This window comes from Oncorhynchus kisutch, linkage group LG8, assembly GCF_002021735.2.
Source record: "Oncorhynchus kisutch isolate 150728-3 linkage group LG8, Okis_V2, whole genome shotgun sequence".
Taxonomy (NCBI): Eukaryota; Metazoa; Chordata; class Actinopteri; order Salmoniformes; family Salmonidae; genus Oncorhynchus; species Oncorhynchus kisutch.
Window position 1 is genome coordinate 8,197,923 of NC_034181.2, and position 21,317 is coordinate 8,219,239.

Here is a 21,317-nt window from a genome sequence, read left to right on the forward strand (position 1 = left end):
GTGTCGTAGTGGGAGGACCACACACCAGATCTGTAGCCTAATAAACTGCATGGTTTCCTGAGTCGTAGTGGGATTTCGTAGTCGTCATTTCCGGTCACAACTTGCAGGCTTGTTTTCGAGTTGCTGTGCGTTTTGTTGCTAACCTGTTTTGCTACCTGACAACTTTACGGTTTTCACTTTTTAATTACCGTTCATATATTTATTTATTTTTTCCTCAACTTTTTCACTCCGGACGCTTTATCTGGACACGATTCGTCAGGACCTCCAACAGCCGAAGCTAAGTAGTAACATTAACATGATGACTTCTAATTGCAGCCGCTGTACTCGGCTTACGGCGAGGATAGCTGTGCTGCAAGCCCAGCTTCAGACGCAATCGTTAGGCAAGGGTAATTTCAGTGTAGGAAAGGATGAAATAGCGTCTGTGGCACCAGTAAGTACAGATAGTAGTGTAAATCCCCTGGCACAGTCCCCGCAGCCGGACAACTTTCTCACGGTTTCTGGAAGGAAATGCTGTAGGAACGCTCAACCGGTGTCGCTCATTCAGCCGACAGAAACTTTCAACCGGTTTTCCCCATTAAGCAGCGGGTCGGAGTCAGAGGCCGATTCTTCTCTGGTCTCTACTCCTCCCGTTACGGGGTCTGAGACGCCGAAGCTTCCCACCATTAGCTCTGACAAATTGAAAACTCTAGTCATTGGCGACTCCATTACCCGCAGTATTAGACTTAAAGCGAATCATCCAGCGATCATACACTGTTTACCCGGGGGCAGGGCTACCGACGTTAAGGCTAATCTGAAGATGGTGCTGGCTAAAGCTAAAACTGGCGAGTGTAGAGAGTATAGAGATATTGTTATCCACGTCGGCACCAACGATGTTAGGATGAAACAGTCAGAAATCACTAAGCGCAACATAGCTTCTGCGTGCATATCAGCTAGAAAGATGTGTCGGCATCGAGTAATTGTCTCTGGCCCCCTCCCAGTTAGGGGGAGTGATGAGCTCTACAGCAGAGTCTCACAACTCAATCGCTGGTTGAAAACTGTTTTCTGCCCCTCCCAAAAGTTAGAATTTGTAGATAATTGGCCCTCTTTCTGGGACTCACCCACAAACAGGACCAAGCCTGACCTGCTGAGGAGTGACGGACTCCATCCTAGCTGGAGGGGTGCTCTCATCTTATCTACCAACATAGACAGGGCTCTAACTCCTCTAGCTCCACAATGAAATAGGGTGCAGGCCAGGCAGCAGGCTGTTAGCCAGCCTGCCAGCATAGTGGAGTCTGCCATTAGCACAGTCAGTGTAGTCAGCTCAGCTATCACCATTGAGACCGTGTCTGTGCCTCGACCTAGGTTGGGCAAAACTAAACATGGCGGTGTTCGCCTTAGCAATCTCACTAGGATAAAGACCACCTCCATTCCTGTCATTACTGAAAGAGATCATGATACCTCACATCTCAAAATAGGGCTACTTAATGTTAGATCCCTTACTTCAAAGGCAATTATAGTCAATGAACTAATCACTGATCATAATCTTGATGTGATTGGCCTGACTGAAACATGGCTTAAGCCTGATGAATTTACTGTTTTAAATGAGGCCTCACCTCCTGGCTACACTAGTGACCATATCCCCCGTGCATCCCGCAAAGGCGGAGGTGTTGCTAACATTTACGATAGCAAATTTCAATTTACACAAAAAAAAATGACATTTTCGTCTTTTGAGCTTCTAGTCATGAAATCTATGCAGCCTACTCAATCACTTTTTATAGCTACTGTTTACAGGCCTCCTGGGCCATATACAGCGTTTCTCACTGAGTTCCCTGAATTCCTATCGGACCTTGTAGTCATAGCAGATAATATTCTAATCTTTGGTGACTTTAATATTCACATGGAAAAGTCCACAGACCCACTCCAAAAGGCTTTCAGAGCCATCATCGACTCAGTGGGTTTTGTCCAACATGTCTCTGGACCCACTCACTGTCACAGTCATACGCTGGACCTAGTTTTGTCCCATGGAATAAATGTGGTGGATCTTAATGTTTTTCCTCATAATCCTGGACTATCGGACCACCATTTTATTACGTTTGCAATTGCAACAAATAATCTGCTTAGACCCCAACCAAGGAACATCAAAAGTCGTGCTATAAATTCACAGACAACACAAAAATTCCTTGATGCCCTTCCAGACTCCCTCTGCCTACACAAGGACGCCAGAGGACAAAAATCAGTTAACCACCTAACTGAGGATCTCAATCTAACCTTGCGCAATACCCTAGATGCAGTTGCACCCCTAAAAACAAAAAAAATGTCTCATAAGAAACTAGCTCCCTGGTACACAGAAAATACCCGAGCTCTGAAGCAAGCTTCCAGAAAATTGGAACGGAAATGGCGCCACACCAAACTGGAAGTCTTCCGACTAGCTTGGAAGGACGGTACCGTGCAGTACCGTAGAGCCCTTACTGCTGCTCGATCATCCTATTTTTCTAACTTAATTGAGGAAAATAAGAACAATCCGAAATTCCTTTTTAATACTGTCGCAAAGCTAACTAAAAAGCAGCATTCCCCAAGAGAGGATGACTTTCACTTTAGCAGTGATAAATTCATGAACTTCTTTGAGGAAAAGATTATGATTATTAGAAAGCAAATTACGGACTCCTCTTTAAACCTGCGTATTCCTCCAAACCTCAGTTGTCCTGAGTCTGCACAACTCTGCCAGGACCTAGGATCAAGAGAGACGCTCAAGTGTTTTAGTACTATATCTCTTGACACAATGATGAAAATAATCATGGCCTCTAAACCTTCAAGCTGCATACTGGACCCTATTCCAACTAAACTACTGAAAGAGCTGCTTCCTGTGCTTGGCCCTCCTATGTTGAACATAATAAACGGCTCTCTATCCACTGGATGTGTACCAAACTCACTAAAAGTGGCAGTAATAAAGCCTCTCTTGAAAAAGCCAAACCTTGACCCAGAAAATATAAAAAACTATCGGCCTATATCGAATCTTCCATTCCTCTCAAAAATTTTAGAGAAGGCTGTTGCGCAGCAACTCACTGCCTTCCTGAAGACAAACAATGTATACGAAATGCTTCAGTCTGGTTTTAGACCCCATCATAGCACTGAGACGGCACTTGTGAAGGTGGTAAATGACATTTTAATGGCATCGGACCGAGGCTCTGCATCTGTCCTCGTGCTCCTAGACCTTAGTGCTGCTTTTGATACCATCGATCACCACATTCTTTTGGAGAGATTGGAAACCCAAATTGGTCTACACGGACATGTTCTGGCCTGGTTTAGATCTTATCTGTCGGAAAGATATCAGTTTGTCTCTGTGAATGGTTTGTCCTCTGACAAATCAACTGTAAATTTCGGTGTTCCTCAAGGTTCCGTTTTAGGACCACTATTGTTTTCACTATATATTTTACCTCTTGGGGATGTTATTCGAAAACATAATGTAAACTTTCACTGCTATGCGGATGACACACAGCTGTACATTTCAATGAAACATGGTGAAGCCCCAAAATTGCCCTCGCTAGAAGCATGTGTTTCAGACATAAGGAAGTGGATGGCTGCAAACTTTCTACTATTAAACTCGGACAAAACAGAGATGCTTGTTCTAGGTCCCAAGAAACAAAGAGATCTTCTGTTGAATCTGACAATTAATCTTAATGGTTGTACAGTCGTCTCAAATAAAACTGTGAAGGACCTCGGCGTTACTCTGGACCCTGATCTCTCTTTTGAAGAACATATCAAGACCATTTCGAGGACAGCTTTTTTCCATCTACGTAACATTGCAAAAATCAGAAACTTTCTGTCCAAAAATGATGCAGAAAAATTAATCCATGCTTTTGTCACTTCTAGGTTAGACTACTGCAATGCTCTATTTTCCGGCTACCCGGATAAAGCACTAAATAAACTTCAGTTAGTGCTAAATACGGCTGCTAGAATCCTGACTAGAACCAAAAAATTTGATCATATTACTCCAGTGCTAGCCTCTCTACACTGGCTTCCTGTCAAAGCAAGGGCTGATTTCAAGGTTTTACTGCTAACCTACAAAGCATTACATGGGCTTGCTCCTACCTATCTCTCTGATTTGGTCCTGCCGTACATACCTATACGTACGCTACGGTCACAAGACGCAGGCCTCCTAATTGTCCCTAGAATTTCTAAGCAAACAGCTGGAGGCAGGGCTTTCTCCTATAGAGCTCCATTTTTATGGAACGGTCTGCCTACCCATGTCAGAGACGCAAACTCGGTCTCAACCTTTAAGTCTTTACTGAAGACTCATCTCTTCAGTGGGTCATATGATTGAGTGTAGTCTGGCCCAGGAGTGGGAAGGTGAACGGAAAGGCTCTGGAGCAACGAACCGCCCTTGCTGTCTCTGCCTGGCCGGTTCCCCTCTTTCCACTGGGATTCTCTGCCTCTAACCCTATTACAGGGGCTGAGTCACTGGCTTGCTGGGGCTCTCTCATGCTGTCCCTGGAGGGGGTGCGTCACCTGAGTGGGTTGATTCACTGTTGTGGTCATCCTGTCTGGGTTGGCGCCCCCCCCCCCTTGGGTTGTGCCGTGGCGGAGATCTTTGTGGGCTATACTCAGCCTTGTCTCAGGATGGTAAGTTGGTGGTTGAAGATATCCCTCTAGTGGTGTGGGGGCTGTGCTTTGGCAAAGTGGGTGGGGTTATATCCTTCCTGTTTGGCCCTGTCCGGGGGTGTCCTCGGATGGGGCCACAGTGTCTCCTGACCCCTCCTGTCTCAGCCTCCAGTATTTATGCTGCAGTAGTTTATGTGTCGGGGGGCTGGGGTCAGTTTGTTATATCTGGAGTACTTCTCCTGTCCTATTCGGTGTCCTGTGTGAATCTAAGTGTGCGTTCTCTAATTCTCTCCTTCTCTCTTTCTTTCTCTCTCTCGGAGGACCTGAGCCCTAGGACCATGCCCCAGGACTACCTGACATGATGACTCCTTGCTGTCCCCAGTCCACCTGGCCATGCTGCTGTTCCAGTTTCAACTGACCTGAGCCCTAGGACCATGCCCCAGGACTACCTGACATGATGACTCCTTGCTGTCCCCAGTCTACCTGGCCATGCTGCTGCTCCAGTTTCAACTTCCACCTGACTGTGCTGCTGCTCTAGTTTCAACTGTTCTGCCTTATTATTATTCGACCATGCTGGTCATTTATGAACATTGAACATCTTGACCATGTTCTGTTATAATCTCCACCCGGCACAGCCAGAAGAGGACTGGCCACCCCACATAGCCTGGTTCCTCTCTAGGTTTCTTCCTAGGTATTGGCCTTTCTAGGGAGTTTTTCCTAGCCACTGTGCTTCTCCACCTGCATTGCTTGCTGTTTGGGGTTTTAGGCTGGGTTTCTGTACAGCACTTTGAGATATCAGCTGATGTACGAAGGGCTATATAAATAAATTTGATTTGATTTGATTTGATTTGGGAGGACCACACACCAGATCTGTAGCCTAATAAACTGCATGGTTTCCTGAGTCGTAGTGGGAGGACCACACACCAGATCTGTAACCTAATAAACTGCATGGTTTCCTGAGTCGTAGTGGGAGGACCACACACCAGATCTGTAGCCTAATAAACTGCATGGTTTCCTGAGTCGTAGTGGGAGGACCACACACCAGATCTGTAGCCTAATAAACTGCATGGTTTCCTGAGTCGTAGTGGGAGGACCACACACCAGATCTGTAGCCTAATAAACTGCATGGTTTCCTGAGTCGTAGTGGGAGGACCACACACCAGATCTGTAGCCTAATAAACTGCATGGTTTCCTGAGTCGTAGTGGGAGGACCACACACCAGATCTGTAACCTAATAAACTTCATGGTTTCCTGAGTCGTAGTGGGAGGACCACACACCAGATCTGTAACCTAATAAACTGCATGGTTTCCTGAGTCGTAGTGGGAGGACCACACACCAGATCTGTAACCTAATAAACTGCATGGTTTCCTGTGTCGTAGTGGGAGGACCACACACCAGATCTGTAACCTAATAAACTGCATGGTTTCCTGAGTCGTAGTGGAAGGACCACACACCAGATCTGTAACCTAATAAACTGCATGGTTTCCTGAGTCGTAGTGGGAGGACCACACACCAGATCTGTAACCTAATAAACTGCATGGTTTCCTGAGTCGTAGTGGGAGGACCACACACCAGATCTGTAACCTAATAAACTGCATGGTTTCCTGTGTCGTAGTGGGAGGACCACACACCAGATCTGTAACCTAATAAACTGCATGGTTTCCTGAGTCGTAGTGGAAGGACCACACACCAGATCTGTAACCTAATAAACTGCATGGTTTCCTGAGTCGTAGTGGGAGGACCACACACCAGATCTGTAACCTAATAAACTGCATGGTTTCCTGAGTCGTAGTGGGAGGACCACACACCAGATCTGTAGCCTAATAAACTGCATGGTTTCCTGAGTCGTAGTGGGAGGACCACACACCAGATCTGTAGCCTAATAAACTGCATGGTTTCCTGAGTCGTAGTGGGAGGACCACACACCAGATCTGTAGCCTAATAAACTGCATGGTTTCCTGAGTCGTAGTGGGAGGACCACACACCAGATCTGTAGCCTAATAAACTGCATGGTTTCCTGAGTCGTAGTGGGAGGACCACACACCAGATCTGTAACCTAATAAACTGCATGGTTTCCTGTGTCGTAGTGGGAGGACCACACACCAGATCTGTAACCTAATAAACTGCATGGTTTCCTGAGTCGTAGTGGGAGTAATAAACACACCAGAGCATCGAGTGACTCCAAGTTTACTTTGATATGATGGTTATTATATCAATATTTGCACATAAACACCGTCATTTCTCACATAATTAATTTTACTGACACTAAAAGCTCACACTTGGTCAAACGCACATTTATAAAATTATACCGAAACTTCCTGTTTCAATCACAGATGTCGTGATTATGGTATGACTTTCCTTGCATAAAAACTGTGGATGAATACATCGTTAATGAGACTACCTGGATTAATAAAGGTTCAATGAAAAAGTAATACATTCGACACAAGTCAAAGAGAGTTTAAAGAGTTTAAAGAAGTGGAACCAAGTAAACAGTGTGGATACTGTTTTCAACCACTTCCCTTCCAGGTCCTTGTGTTGCAGCTTTCAAATCCATCAACAGTAATGTAAACCTAAAGTCCCAAAGAAGTTTCCAGCCCGACAGCATGTGAACTACCAGAACCACAGGTCAGTAAAGCCCTTGAACCTGGTGTATCCAAATTAGGAATGTGGAACAATGCCCCCATCTAGTGGCCATATAGAGACGCAAACAAGTATGAGGGGCACAAGTCATTTGTATAAATGAAGATCATTTTGTGACAGAAACAAAAGACAAAGGAGACATTTGAAGTATGATCACATGAGCACTTTGTTATTAACATCCAGAGCACGTTGATATAGCATGGACACGGACGTGTTACACACGTCATATGGGCACGGAGAACAGTAGTGGTGCCACGGTGATACGGAATACAGAATGAGGAACAGTTTACTTCTATCGGAACATGGACGAGAGGAACAGGAGAGATGAGGAAGAGAGAGAATACATTAGCTTCTTTCTAATTCTGCCTATCACTCCCAAGTAGAGAGGCAAGACCAGAACCAGTACCGTATTTTGGCCACAGGAGGTCGCTAGCTATTATAAAGATTAAATAATATAACAATAAATGAAACACTTCTAATTATGAAGGAGAGGGAAAATCCATCTGCACCGTTTTACAAATGTCTCTGTATCTTTTCTCTCTCTCTCTCTCTCTCTCTCTCTCTCTCCCTGCTCTATCCATCACTAAGACCTCTACTACAGTACAATACTGTCTGTCCCGTAGTATGACCCTGCAGGAGGATGTCAATGAAGAGCAAACTGTACCTGGAAGACTAACAAAACCCTCATCCTCATCTGCATATCCTGCATTTCCTGCACATTTCCTGCACATTTCCTGCAAATTTTCTGCACAACTGACATCTTTCCTCAAGTTATGAAGATAGATATGTGCCAAAACACGAGAACAAATATATGGTGATATTCATAATAATTTGGGCAGGTATTTATCCCCATAACTGGCATTTAACATAATATGATATGTTATGTCCTTTGCCCATAACATGATACTAACTCACATTTTAAAATGCTTGTTATTAACGCAATAATGTCTTAAAGTACAGCTGTTTAACATCCATATTTCAACCCCTATCTTTCAAAATTTATTATTGAAGATTTTAAATATATTTAATTTAGAGATAACAAAATATTTAAATCATTTATGTAAAATAAAATTAAAATAAGAAAATAAATATTAAAAAAATATAACTGTACAACAAAATAAAAGAACAAAATACATTTTTAAGAGTAATAATACACCTTTATCTACAAGCTAGGTTAACTCTTACCTGATTGAACCTAACTCTTGTCCTCGTGGATTCGTCCTGGCAATATTATGTTTTTCTAACCTATCATTTTTTATGTTACTTTACATAATTTCATTGTGTATTATTTAGGCTCTACAAACCCTAATCTAGGGCTTAAACCACAATGTTTTGACATCATATTAGTGTTTAATCCTTTTTTACCAGCTCTAGTTTACCTGTACAGCTCAATCAGAACCTAGTTTACCTGTACAGCTCAATCAGAACCTAGTTTACCTGTACAGCTCAATCAGAACCTAGTTTACCTGTACAGCTCAATCAGAACCTAGTTTACCTGTACAGCTCAATCTGAACCTAGTTTACCTGTACAGCTCAATCAGAACCTAGTTTACCTGTACAGCTCAATCTGAACCTAGTTTACCTGTACAGCTCAATCAGAACCTAGTTTACCTGTACAGCTAAATCTGAACCTAGTTTACCTGTACAGCTCAATCTGAACCTAGTTTACCTGTACAGCTCAATCTGAACCTAGTTTACCTGTACAGCTCAATCAGAACCTAGTTTACCTGTACAGCTCAATCAGAACCTAGTTTACCTGTACAGCTCAATCAGAACCTAGTTTACCTGTACAGCTCAATCTGAACCTAGTTTACCTGTACAGCTCAATCAGAACCTAGTTTACCTGTACAGCTCAATCTGAACCTAGTTTACCTGTACAGCTCAATCAGAACCTAGTTTACCTGTACAGCTAAATCTGAACCTAGTTTACCTGTACAGCTCAATCTGAACCTAGTTTACCTGTACAGCTCAATCTGAACCTAGTTTACCTGTACAGCTCAATCTGAACCTAGTTTACCTGTACAGCTCAATCAGAACCTAGTTTACCTGTACAGCTAAATCTGAACCTAGTTTACCTGTACAGCTCAATCTGAACCTAGTTTACCTGTACAGCTCAATCTGAACCTAGTTTACCTGTACAGCTCAATCTGAACCTAGTTTACCTGTACAGCTCAATCTGAACCTAGTTTACCTGTACAGCTCAATCTGAACCTAGTTTACCTGTACAGCTCAATCTGAACCTAGTTTACCTGTACAGCTAAATCTGAACCTAGTTTACCTGTACAGCTAAATCTGAACCTAGTTTACCTGTACAGCTAAATCTGAACCTAGTTTACCTGTACAGCTCAATCTGAACCTAGTTTACCTGTACAGCTAAATCTGAACCTAGTTTACCTGTACAGCTCAATCTGAACCTAGTTTACCTGTACAGCTAAATCTGAACCTAGTTTACCTGTACAGCTCAATCTGAACCTAGTTTACCTGTACAGCTCAATTTGAACCTAGTTTACCAGTACAGCTCAATCTGAACCTAAGGCAACATTTGAAACATCTGAATCCACTAAATGCATTGGGGTTTCTTCTAAAATGCCTCCTATCCTCAAAAATATTTCCCACCAGATAACCTGAGAGCTCTCAGGACTGAAACCCAGGGAAAGTGGCTGGTTGGACGCACCGTCGCGTATATAAAACATCATGTAGGGACCATAGGGCATGGTCATGGCTAAATACGTCCAGCATATCAGCTCTCCCGTGGTTCTTTCTCAAGCACTTTACGGCATACGCAATAAACAATACTCTCTTTCTCAATTACATACAACCAATCAGAATCATTTGAAGTGTATATTTTTTTGCTTGAAATGAAAACATTCAATGTACTTCTATTATATTTTTAGAAAAGCCCACTTTTAGAGCGTTTTAGAATAGGGAGGTTGGGGTGGAGCTGGCTCTCCATTGGTTTGTACAGCCTTCTCCCCAACACGTTCAGAAAATTCACCAAAGCACCTGAACAGACATCCAAAGCCATGTGTTGCTTTCATTCGACATCCTTCCTTCTTTATCCACCTCTACTACACGGTTTTCCTCAACGATAATAAATGATATCGTCATTAGTCGTTAATCAATAAATAAGTAAGTCGTATATACATTTACAGTCTGGATATATATATAGACACATACAGCTCATAGCTTATCATAGCCTCTTGAACATCTTCGTTTTCTCTGTACCAGAGGTACAGTATCCTCCTGAAAGCTGTGCAGTTTTATTGGATAAAGGAGAGAGGGGTGGAGCAGGTGGGAGGAGCTAGGGTTTTGGGGTTCTAACAGAGGTGAAGAAGAGTTGAAAAGACACAAAAACATTGTCAGTTTGTTGCTAGGTTACATGCACTAGGCCCGGCTCCACCCTTTTCCTTCCCAACACCTGCAGTGATAGGTCAGTTCATCCCATCCACCAAAACAAACAGGAAGTGAAGGGAGGAACCAGAGGATGTTGTTGGCTTTGTCCAATCAGTCAGGTTTATAAGTCCATCCAAAATCATTGTGTTACCAAGATGATGAGTATCAGGAATTTGCAGATGACGAGAAATTAATGAAGCCAGTTCAAACCAGTTTATCTGTCTGTCCATTTGTATTTAGCCCACACAGAGAAACGACGACAGCTGTCAGAAGACACACCCAGAGATAGATCACGCAAACAATATTGTCTATTTTTTCTCTTTTCTGTTTTGTAACAACACTACTTTTCATACTAGCATCCTACTACAAAGCATGGCTACTCTGGGCTAATTAAGTAAATCAAGTAGCATGATGTCAGTGTGGATACATTTAATGACAAGTCCTTTAACCAGTCTCCTGAAGTTTTCTATTAGCATTAGCACTAGCATTAGCTCTAGCTTTAGCACTAGCACTTGTATTTAGCACTAGGACAAGGACTAGCACTAGCATTTACACTAGCATTTAGCATTTGCATCTGCGTTCAAAGTGTGGCACAGCTAGGTGATTGATAAGAGTATATTTCTGGGGCATGGTAAAGTAAAGCACAGCTAGGTGTGGTATATATATTGGCTGACCTGAGGCAGTCTCTGTAGCTAGCCATGTGTCTCTGTTTGGTATTCCCATACAGTTTGTTTTGGTTTGTTTTGGTATGTGTGCGTGTGTGCATGTGTGTGTGTGTGTGTGTGTGTGAGTATAGTCTGAATGTATGCATGCATGAGTTTAGTGTAGATGCATGCGTAGAGAAGTCTGTTTGTTCGCGCCTGTGTGTATATGTATATGTATATGTACATACATGCATGTTTACATCTGTGTGTTTGTGTGTGTGTATCTGTCTGTGTTTCATCCCACAGTACAATAATTACACTTTAAACCAGTCATATCAGTCATATCAGCATCCTCCATGAGTATCCATCGTCTTGTATCCACCCAGTGAATATATACTGTGTGTCCATATTTGGTCCTCTGAGTCCTTTCCTCCTTTCCCCACTCTCCCTTCCTTAATGTGGCCCCTCGGTTCGGGCTAGGGTTGCAAAATCGGTGGCCCCTCGGTTCAGACTAACTTTCCCAAAATCCCTAGGTTTACCAGAAATCCCGGTTGGAGGAATCACAGATTTCCTCCTTATTACCTCTTGATTCCAGGAATCTCCCAACAGTGATTTCTGAAAAAACAGAATTTTGGAACCCTAGTTGAGTCTGTCAGGTCAGTGTGGTCCCTGAGGCCATTGGGGCACCTGGCTGTCCTCCATGCCCCTCAGGGTAACATAGATGAAAGGCACCAGGCCCCGCTGGGCCCCCAGGGAGCAGAGGAGCCAGTCGGAGTCGGCTCGGCTCAGGACCCTCAGTACGTCCCCTTTCTGGAAACTCAGCTGGTCAGGCTCAGTGGCTATGTGGTGGCACAGGGCTCGTACTTCACTGGGGGGGGAGAAAAAAATATGTGTCATTGTATTTTGTATACGTAGCTTGTATCCTGTATTTTGTATACGTAGCTTGTATCCTGTATTTTGTATACGTAGCTTGTATCCTGTATTTTGTATACGTAGCTTGTATCCTGTATTTTGTATACGTAGCTTGTATCCTGTATTTTGTATACGTAGCTTGTATCCTGTATTTTGTACGTAGCTTATATCCTGTATTTTTTATTTGCCTCCTGCTGAAATATTGGTTGAATAAAAACATTTATTAAGTATGACCTTACCAGGGTTGTTTGGTGTGGCTCTCCTGTGCTGTCTGAAGAGGTGGAGAGGGTTGGTTCAGAGTGGGAGGGGCCATAGGAGCTGAAGGCTCCACCCTCTTACCTGTCCCCACCCCCACCGTCTGAGCTACGAGGTCCAGCACGGACATGTCCAGACCTGTCAGCCAGCCGGACGGCAGCCTGGGAGGGACAAACAAAGCACAGCCAAATCAATATGGAAAATTCCTTGCAAACTTGTGTGTCAAATAATTTATTGTAGTACATGTCCTAAATTATTGTCTTGGTTAATACTCAGTAAATGCTTAAAAGGGTCATTAAAATAAAAAGTAAATTATTACTGTATCATCTGTACCAGTTTACATCACTTCACTTTCCTCACCTGCTCTGACTTTTGGCTGATCTCTGCTCTGGCCTGGAGGGGGTGCCACCACCTCCTATGCTGGACCCAAACAGCCTACCCCAACGCATGCCCTGGCCCTGGGAGGAACACTCAGCCTGGGCCGCTGGCTGGGCCACTGAGGCCTCTGGTGCTCCTGTCACTGGGGCCCCCAGTTCCGTCTCGTTCTCCTTGTCCTGGGTGAGCAGCGACTCTGGGGGACTCCCCATCCAGGAGAGTCTTCCTCTTCCCCTGGACTCCGTCCACTCACCACTGGAGCTGGAGCTGCTCTTCCTGCTTCTCCCTCTCTCTCTGAGACCCTCCTCATCCTGGCTAGACTCCGCCCCTTCCACTACGCCCTCCCTGGGGGGCGGGAGCTGGCTCCGCCTCTCCGCAGACTTCTTCCTCTTCTCAGTCTTGACAAACTTTGAGCCCCCCTGAGCTGATTGGTCGATGTAGACCTGGGAACTCTGCATGAGCTGGTACCACCAGCACGCCTGCCGATCACGCTCCTGCCGCTGACGACCCTCCTCCGCCCAATCCCTCTCTCTCTCCTTCCTCCTCTCCTCCTTCCCTCCCTCACTTTCCCCTTCCCTCTGGCTCTCTCCTCCCACCCCCTTTGCTCTCTTTACTATGCCCCTCCCCCTCCCACTCTCCCTCCACAGATTGGCAAACCCTGTCCCTACTTCCGTCGTCATTGGCTGTGCTTCTAAAAGTCCTGCTCCTGAACGATCCATCCCTGCCCCTTCTCCCCTAGACCCTGTCCTCTGCATCATCCCTTCTCTACTTCCTCTCTCTCCAACCCCTTCTATCCTAGGCCATGTTCCCTCTCGTCTCAGACCCAGCCTCTCTCTCTTCCCCGCCCCACTCCCTTTGATTTTATCTCTCATAGACTCCGCCCTCCGTGACTCTGTGCTCCACCCCCTCATGAGCTGGAAGGTGGAGCATGCTGATTGGTCCAGGTCCTCGCCGGTGGAGGCGGAGCAGAGCTGCTCCTTGCGTCTACGGTGTTCCTGGCCCTTCTGGACCAATCGGGGCTCAAAGAGCAGGTCAAGGTCAAAGGGCAACAGGGATAGAGGCTGCAGGAGGAGAAGGAACTCCTCGAATAGAGGCTGGCAGGGCCTCTGGGACAACGGCAGGAAACCCCATGGGTGGTAGTGGGTCGCTACGATGTCTGGGGAAAACCGGTGGAGAGAGACGGATGGGGAACAAACAAGGGTTAGACTTTTATTTGATCTAACCTTTATTTAAATCACAAGAAGTTCGCATTTACAATGATGACCTGAGATTAGCAGAAGCATACCAGACATGGGTTGTAATCCTATCTGTTTTCTCTCTAAGAGGTCAGACACGCTGAGAAATCTGATGGCCGACAGGGTACTTAGTACAGTAGGAGGCTGTTCTTTCTCTTGCTAGAACAACAGACGTACCTGCTGCGTACCGACGAACCTGCCGTTTCTACTTGTAGAATTGCAATGCTCGGCAGTGGTCGACAACTTGAGCTTTAAGCCAATCAGAGAGCACAAAACTCCACGTGGGGGAGCCAAGAGAAGTGACAAAAATGGAGGAAAAAAAAGTGCACTTCTCCCGGTGTCATCCAGCATCTTCTTCATTGTTCAAACTAAAACAAACTGATGAATAATACAAGGCTTTACATATTTTACATCGAGCTGACGAGTTTTGTGCTTGAAGAAAGATTTGTTGTTATGTTTAATAATGTGTACTAGATCACTAGTTAGCTATGTGGAGCTGGGTGCTACGTGGAGCTGGGTGCTACGTGGAGCTGGGGGCTACGTGGAGCTGGGTGCTACGTGGAGCTGGGTGCTACGTGGAGCTGGGGGCTACGTGGAGCTGGGTGCTACGTGGAGCTGGGGGCTACGTGGAGCTGGGTGCTACGTGGAGCTGGGTGCTACGTGGAGCTGGGTGCTACGTGGAGCTGGGGGCTACGTGGAGCTGGGGGCTACGTGGAGCTGGGGGCTACGTGGAGCTGGGGGCTACGGGGAGCTGGGTGCTACGTGGAGCTGGGTGCTACGTGGAGCTGGTGGCTACGTGGAGCTGGGGGCTACGTGGAGCTGGGTGCTACGTGGAGCTGGGGGCTACGTGGAGCTGGGGGATTACGTGGAGCTGGGGGATACGTGGAGCTGAGGGCTACGTGGAGCTGGGGGCTACGTGGAGCTGGGGGCTACGTGGAGCTGGGGGCTACGTGGAGCTGAGGGCTACGTGGAGCTGGGGGCTACGTGGAGCTGGGGGCTACGTGGTGCTGGGTGCTACGTGGAAAAACATTTTTTAACACTATAAAGCATTGTCGGAATTGATATATAACATTATTTAATTAAAACCTGGAATTGGTCTGAGCTGGTGTTGCTTATTTATATATAGCAATGTACAGCTGTGTCTGTCACTATATGCCCTTGAGGGGCCCCCTGGGACTTACAGCTGCTGCTGGTTGGCTACTGCTGGGGGGGCCTGTCATATTTGATTGACGTGTAGCCTACCATGTTTATTGCTAAGTTACATTCAGGTGGACAATTGATAGAAAGTACAAGTCAGTTAAAACGTGAGGAAAGGCGGAATAATAAAATGTTAATTGCATTCTGTGTTCTACTTACAACCTTCTTCTCCTCGTCGTTGTCCTTGAAACAAGACAACCGTAAAGATGACATGGAACATCCAACCACTGTTGTTAGTGCTCTAGCCTGAAAGTGGCTAATGGGGCGGGTGTTGAATGGAAGCATGGCCTCGCGCCCGTGGCAAAAATAAACAAGAACAAGGCTTTCTATGTGCACTGCTGAGCAACAACATACATTTAATTCTAATGAACGCTGCAAGACCCTGTATACCTACTGCTTCTAGCCTCCCAAGGTTTAAAATAACTTCAGTTGGAACAGGAACACTTGCAGGGAGCTGTTCTCACCCTGAAATATTATTATTTATTTATTTAACTAGGCAAGTCAGTTAAGAACAAATTCTTATTTTCATACCCCGGACGACAGTGGGCCAATTGTGCACCGCCCTATGGGACTCCCAGTCACAGCTGGATGTGATGCAACCTGGATTTGAATCAGGCACTGCAGTGTCTTAGACCACTGCGCCACTCGGGAGCCCCTGCAGAGCCTATCAGACACAAGGTGGGCCTGCAGGAAACAGGCCAGAGAAGCGGTTGTTCAGAGCCTGACCTAGATCCTTGAAGCTCTGCGCTGAATAAAACACCATAACCATACAACGCCAAACGCCAAAGTCCGCCTCTAAAGCCAACGGCACGCTCTCAAAATGTATGTTGGTGTTTTGGAACAGTTTACTAAAGAAGACGTACATATTTTCTAACTATCTGCAAAAGGATTGGATAGATGTAAACACTGAGTGGATGTCATTGACACCTGCATGGTTGAGATCAGACAGATGCTCACAGATGAGGCCTACGACAAGATGGGAGAACACTGAGAAACAGATTGGCCCGAGAAAACAACGCAAACTGAGTTTGCAGAGAAGAGAGCGTGTAAAGAGGAAGAGTTTCATGACGAGGATACAGAGGACGACCCAATTCTGGAAAGCAGAAGGCGCTTTGAAGCTGATGCATATTATTGCATACTTGATGTTTTTGTGGGGCAGTTTGATATGCCGGCTTCAGAGAAATGGCACGACTATTCTTTGTGCTCAAACCACAGCGCTCTGAGCACCCTGAAGAAGAAAATAATATCCTTGAGCTCACACGTTTCTATTTGGAAGACATTTCCACGCCTAGGGAAGTTGTGGATGAGTTCCTCTCTTTCCGCACAATGTATCCCGAGTTAGCCATGGATCTCAACACTGACGCAGTCCTATCATTCCTCACTGCCAACGACATGCACTAAGCATATCCAAATCTGACCATTCCCATCAGAATCTACAAACCCATTCCCATCAGAATCTACAAAACCATTCAAATCAGAATCTACAAAACCATTCCCATCAGAATCTACAAACCCATTCCCATCAGAATCTACAAAACCATTCAAATCAGAATCTACAAAACCATTCCCATCAGAATCTACAAACCCATTCCCATCAGAATCTATAAAACCATTCAAATCAGAATCTACAAAACCATTCCCATCAGAATCTACAAAACCATTCCCATCAGCAGTGCCGAATGATGAGCGACGTTTCAGCCTCCTGAAGCTCATCAAGTGCTATTTGCGGCGTTGAATGAGGCCAGACTTACCAACCTCACTTTTCTTTGTACTGAGCGGGACATAGACATCGACGAAGACAAAATGGTTGTCAGGTTTGCCAACATGAAGGAGAGGAGGAGGATGTTTTAAACGGGACCTTGATTTGTACACCTTTTGGGATTATTATTTTGTTCTATTGAATGCATGATGCAGACCTGATGCCAGAACGAATCAGTTTGTTCTATTGAATGCATGATGCAGACCTGATGCCAGAACGAATCAGTTTGTTCTATTGAATGCAGACCCGGTGCCAGAACGAATCAGTTTGTTCTATTGAATGCATGATGCAGACCTGATGCCAGAACGAATCAGTTTGTTCTATTGAATGCAGACCCGGTGCCAGAACGAATCAGTTTGTTCTATTGAATGCAGACCCGGGGCCAGAACGAATCAGTTTGTTCTATTGAATGCAGACCTGATGCCAGAACGAATCAGTTTGTTCTATTGAATGCATGATGCAGACCTGATGCCAGAACGAATCAGTTTGTTCTATTGAATGCAGACCCGGGGCCAGAACGAATCAGTTTGTTCTATTGAATGCATGATGCAGACCCAGAGCCAGAACCAATCAGTTTGTTCTATTGAATGCATGATGCAGACCCGGTGCCAGAACGAATCAGTTTGTTCTATTGAATGCATGATGCAGACCCAGAGCCAGAACGAATCAGTTTGTTCTATTGAATGCATGATGCAGACCCGGTGCCAGAACCAATCAGTTTGTTCTATTGAATGCAGACCCAGAGCCAGAACCAATCAGTTTGTTCTATTGAATGCAGACCCAGAGCCAGAACCAATCAGTTGGACAGGCATGTTTTTTCAACATTTGCATTTACAAAGGTTTTAATGGCTGTAATAGTAATGAATAGTAAAGTTTGGGGAAGCTTTATCCTCCCATTTCTACCGATCTGTGGGCCAGTTTGCACATTTTCTCTGAACAGTTTAGTTTCAATAATAACGTTTTTGTTTCTCGCAATCATTGTCACGTTGTTAACCGTGCAAATCTGCAGTACAATTATACAAATCTAAAAGTTAAAATTGGACTATGAGCACCAGCCTCTGCCATATGGACATACTGATACACCGTGATCCGTTGGTGACTAAAGACATGAGAGCATAGAACTCAGAGATGCAGCAGTAAGCCTATAACTTCCATCATCAGCTAAGTCAAATACAGTATATAGGCCTAAAGCCAACAAGTGAAAACACTAGAAAATATCCAGTTAAAAATTTGGATTATTTCAATCACATTTAGCTCTCTATTCCGCCTGTCTGCCTCTCTATCTGTCCTGACTTGAGCTATCGCTAGCGAACATGCAACATTGTATTAACTAGCCTATTCCGGGCCCTCAGAGTTTCCTGCGCCAGTGAGCTCGGAACAGAAAGATGTTTTTTTAAATTACTTTTACACTGGATATATGGGATCATTAGATCACGATATTTAGCTTTTCAAACGGTTTGGTGATTATCGAGGCCGGGAGTGTTGGAAACATTTTCAGATACTGAGGAATTATGATTCGCAATGGATGTTAAAAAACAGACCTATTTGACTTGTGTGAGGCAAAGAAAAAAATGTGTGGTGGACGTGCTCAGCCAATCAGAAATCAGACATTACCAAATGGGCGCTTTCCTACATACAGTAAATCTATTTGTCTGCTAAATGAGCACTTGGTTTAAATGGTTTTGCGTGCTGTTGTCCATGGTGCCGACCATCTACAGAGCTCTCCCGGCCGCTGCGCTTTGTAGAACGATGTGTGCTGTCCGTGGTGCGTTAAAACATTGTATTGATTCACGGCTGACTGGCAACCTGTTTTCCTTTTTATTTTAGTGCGCCACCTTGTGGTCTGGAGTATTTCATCTGTGGTTACACAACAAGCTAAATGCCGACACTGGGCAGAGGTGCTAAGTACCTATCTGCAGTCAGATTTCTCTGTGTGTCTGACCCTTAACCCTTAAGATGTGCATACCTTCATGAGTGTAGAGGTGATTGAACCAAAACTCCAAAGATCGCAAGCTGAAACAGGGAAAAACACAAGAGATAAACAAGAAAGGAGTCAGTTACTTTGTATCGCTACGGAAACCAATACTGAATTAGAGCCTTAAGGTTTGTGACAGTGAGAGGGAGATACAGTACTGTACAGGAGGGAGACACAGAGTACAGGACTGTTAGTGATGACTACTAGAATTCGGTAACAGTGTACTCACTTGAGCAGTCCGAAGATGAATGCGTTGAGTCTCATACTGTGGCTGGTGAACTCTGAGTACTGGGACACTTTGGAGAACAGGCTGTGGAGAACACGGGTGGATGGGCCTGAGGGAGAGAGGGAGGTCAGGATTAAAACTCCTGCATTGTAAGATGATTTATTCGAATGTTACCTTGACAATTAAATATTTGATTCAGTAGTGTAGTGGAGGGTGTACGCAGGTATACGCCACATAACCCACTCATGTCTTAATCCCCACTGATACGTATCAAAGTGGTGTAGTGGAGGTGTACGCAGGTATACGCCACATAACCCACTCATGTCTTAATCCCCACTGATACGTATCAAAGTGGTGTAGTGGAGGTGTACGCAGGTATACGCCACATAACCCACTCATGTCTTAATCCCCACTGATACGTATCAAAGTGGTGTAGTGGAGGTGTACGCCGTATCAATTAATAAGGCTGATGAAATAGCTCTGAATGTTTACCTTAAAATGTTGATAAACTATTATTTCTTCCCATTTTAGGCGCTGCCATGTACACGTGGCAGTAGGTAGTAGTACGTGTGAATGTTCCCAAACACTTTTCTAAAATGCGCTGCATACATGCGAGCGGTTTCACGGACGGAGGTGGAAATATCCGTTAGAAAGAGGAGGGAGAAGGGATTAAAGATGAAATAACTACGATGGGGTTGCTAATAACGACTAGGATCATTCCTGTGGCTGCTCGACAATGAAAGAACGTTGACAGAAAACCAATAGAACAGGAAAATGCACGCCTACCTGTCAGAATGATATCATTTCACTGTTTCTCATCCAGGTGTTCACAACAGGGCACTTTTTCCTTCGCTGGGCGGGTCATTTGGGAAAATCTTGGGAAAATTTAGAGGAAACCCACTGCTCCAGCCACTACTACACCATAGACTGTTTTAGCTGGTTGTATTATAATCCTACATTTAATTTGTTTTGCAGCATTGATCAGCATTGTTAAGACCATTGCCATCGTATTATCAAAATATAATGAAAATCACCCACTTACGTCTCGTCCTCTAATGAAGCAGTAAGGCCTGAATAAGGGTGTGGTATATGGCCAATATACCACGGCTAAGGGCTGTCATTATGCACGACGCAGTGCCAAGAGACTAGGGACAGTCTGACATATCTGGTGTAATTCTCCTGTCTTATCTGATGTCCTGTGTGATCTTAGGTACAGTATGTTCCCTCTAATTATCATATCTCTCTCTCTCTCTCCCCTCCTGGAGGACCCGAGCCCTAGGACCATGCCTCAGGACTACCTGGCCTGACCACCTGGTCGTGCTGCTGATCCAGGTTCTGCTGTTCTGCCGGGCGGCTAAGGAACCCTGACCTGTTCACCGGTCATGCTGCCTTGTCCCAAATGTGCTATTTTGACCATCTCTCTCTTTCCACCAGGCTCCATGGCTTATGGCCTTAAAATCCTCATCATCATCATCATCATCATCATCATCATCATCATCATCACCTAGTTGTGTGGAGGCCTCTACCAGGCTCCATGGCTTATGGCCTTAAAATCATCATCATCATCATCATCATCACCTAGTTGTGTGGAGGCCTCTACCAGGCTCCAGGGCTTATGGCCTAATCATCATCATCATCATCATCATCATCATCATCATCATCATCATCATCATCATCATCATCATCATCATCATCATCATCATCACCATCATCATCATCATCATCATCATCCTCATCACCTAGTTGTGTGGAGGCCTCTACCAGGCTCCAGGGCTTATGGCCCAATCATCATCATCATCATCATCACCATCATCATCATCACCATTACCATCATCATCACCATCACCATCACCATTACCATCATCACCATTACCATCATAATCACCATTACCATCATCATCATCATTACCATCATCATAATCATCACCACCATCATCATCATCATCATCATCATCATCATCACCATCATCATCACCATTACCATCATCATCACCATTACCATCATCATCATCACCATTACCACCATCATCACCATCATCATCATCATTACCATCATCATCATCATCACCATTACCATCATCATCACCATTACCATCATCATCATCACCATTACCATCATCACCATTA

The 21,317-nt window shown here is 44.8% G+C and overlaps 1 protein-coding gene across 2 annotated transcripts in view; it reads right to left on the reverse strand.

Annotated features, from left to right (window-relative positions):
- Positions 1–21,317, reverse strand: part of LOC109878304 (iporin) — a 74,096-nt gene that overhangs the window by 2,392 nt on the left and 50,387 nt on the right. The window contains exons 10-14 of one of the 2 annotated variants that reach the window (XM_031829619.1): positions 19,194–19,299; positions 18,956–19,002; positions 12,784–13,954; positions 12,408–12,584; positions 11,944–12,124 (exon numbers count right to left, since the gene is read on the reverse strand). In XM_031829619.1, coding sequence (XP_031685479.1) covers positions 11,944–12,124; positions 12,408–12,584; positions 12,784–13,954; positions 18,956–19,002; positions 19,194–19,299 — 1,682 coding nt within the window. Of the gene's footprint in view, positions 1–6,750; positions 12,125–12,407; positions 12,585–12,783; positions 13,955–18,955; positions 19,003–19,193; positions 19,300–21,317 lie in introns of those variants that run through there. The other variant, XM_031829618.1, reaches the window with a different exon arrangement.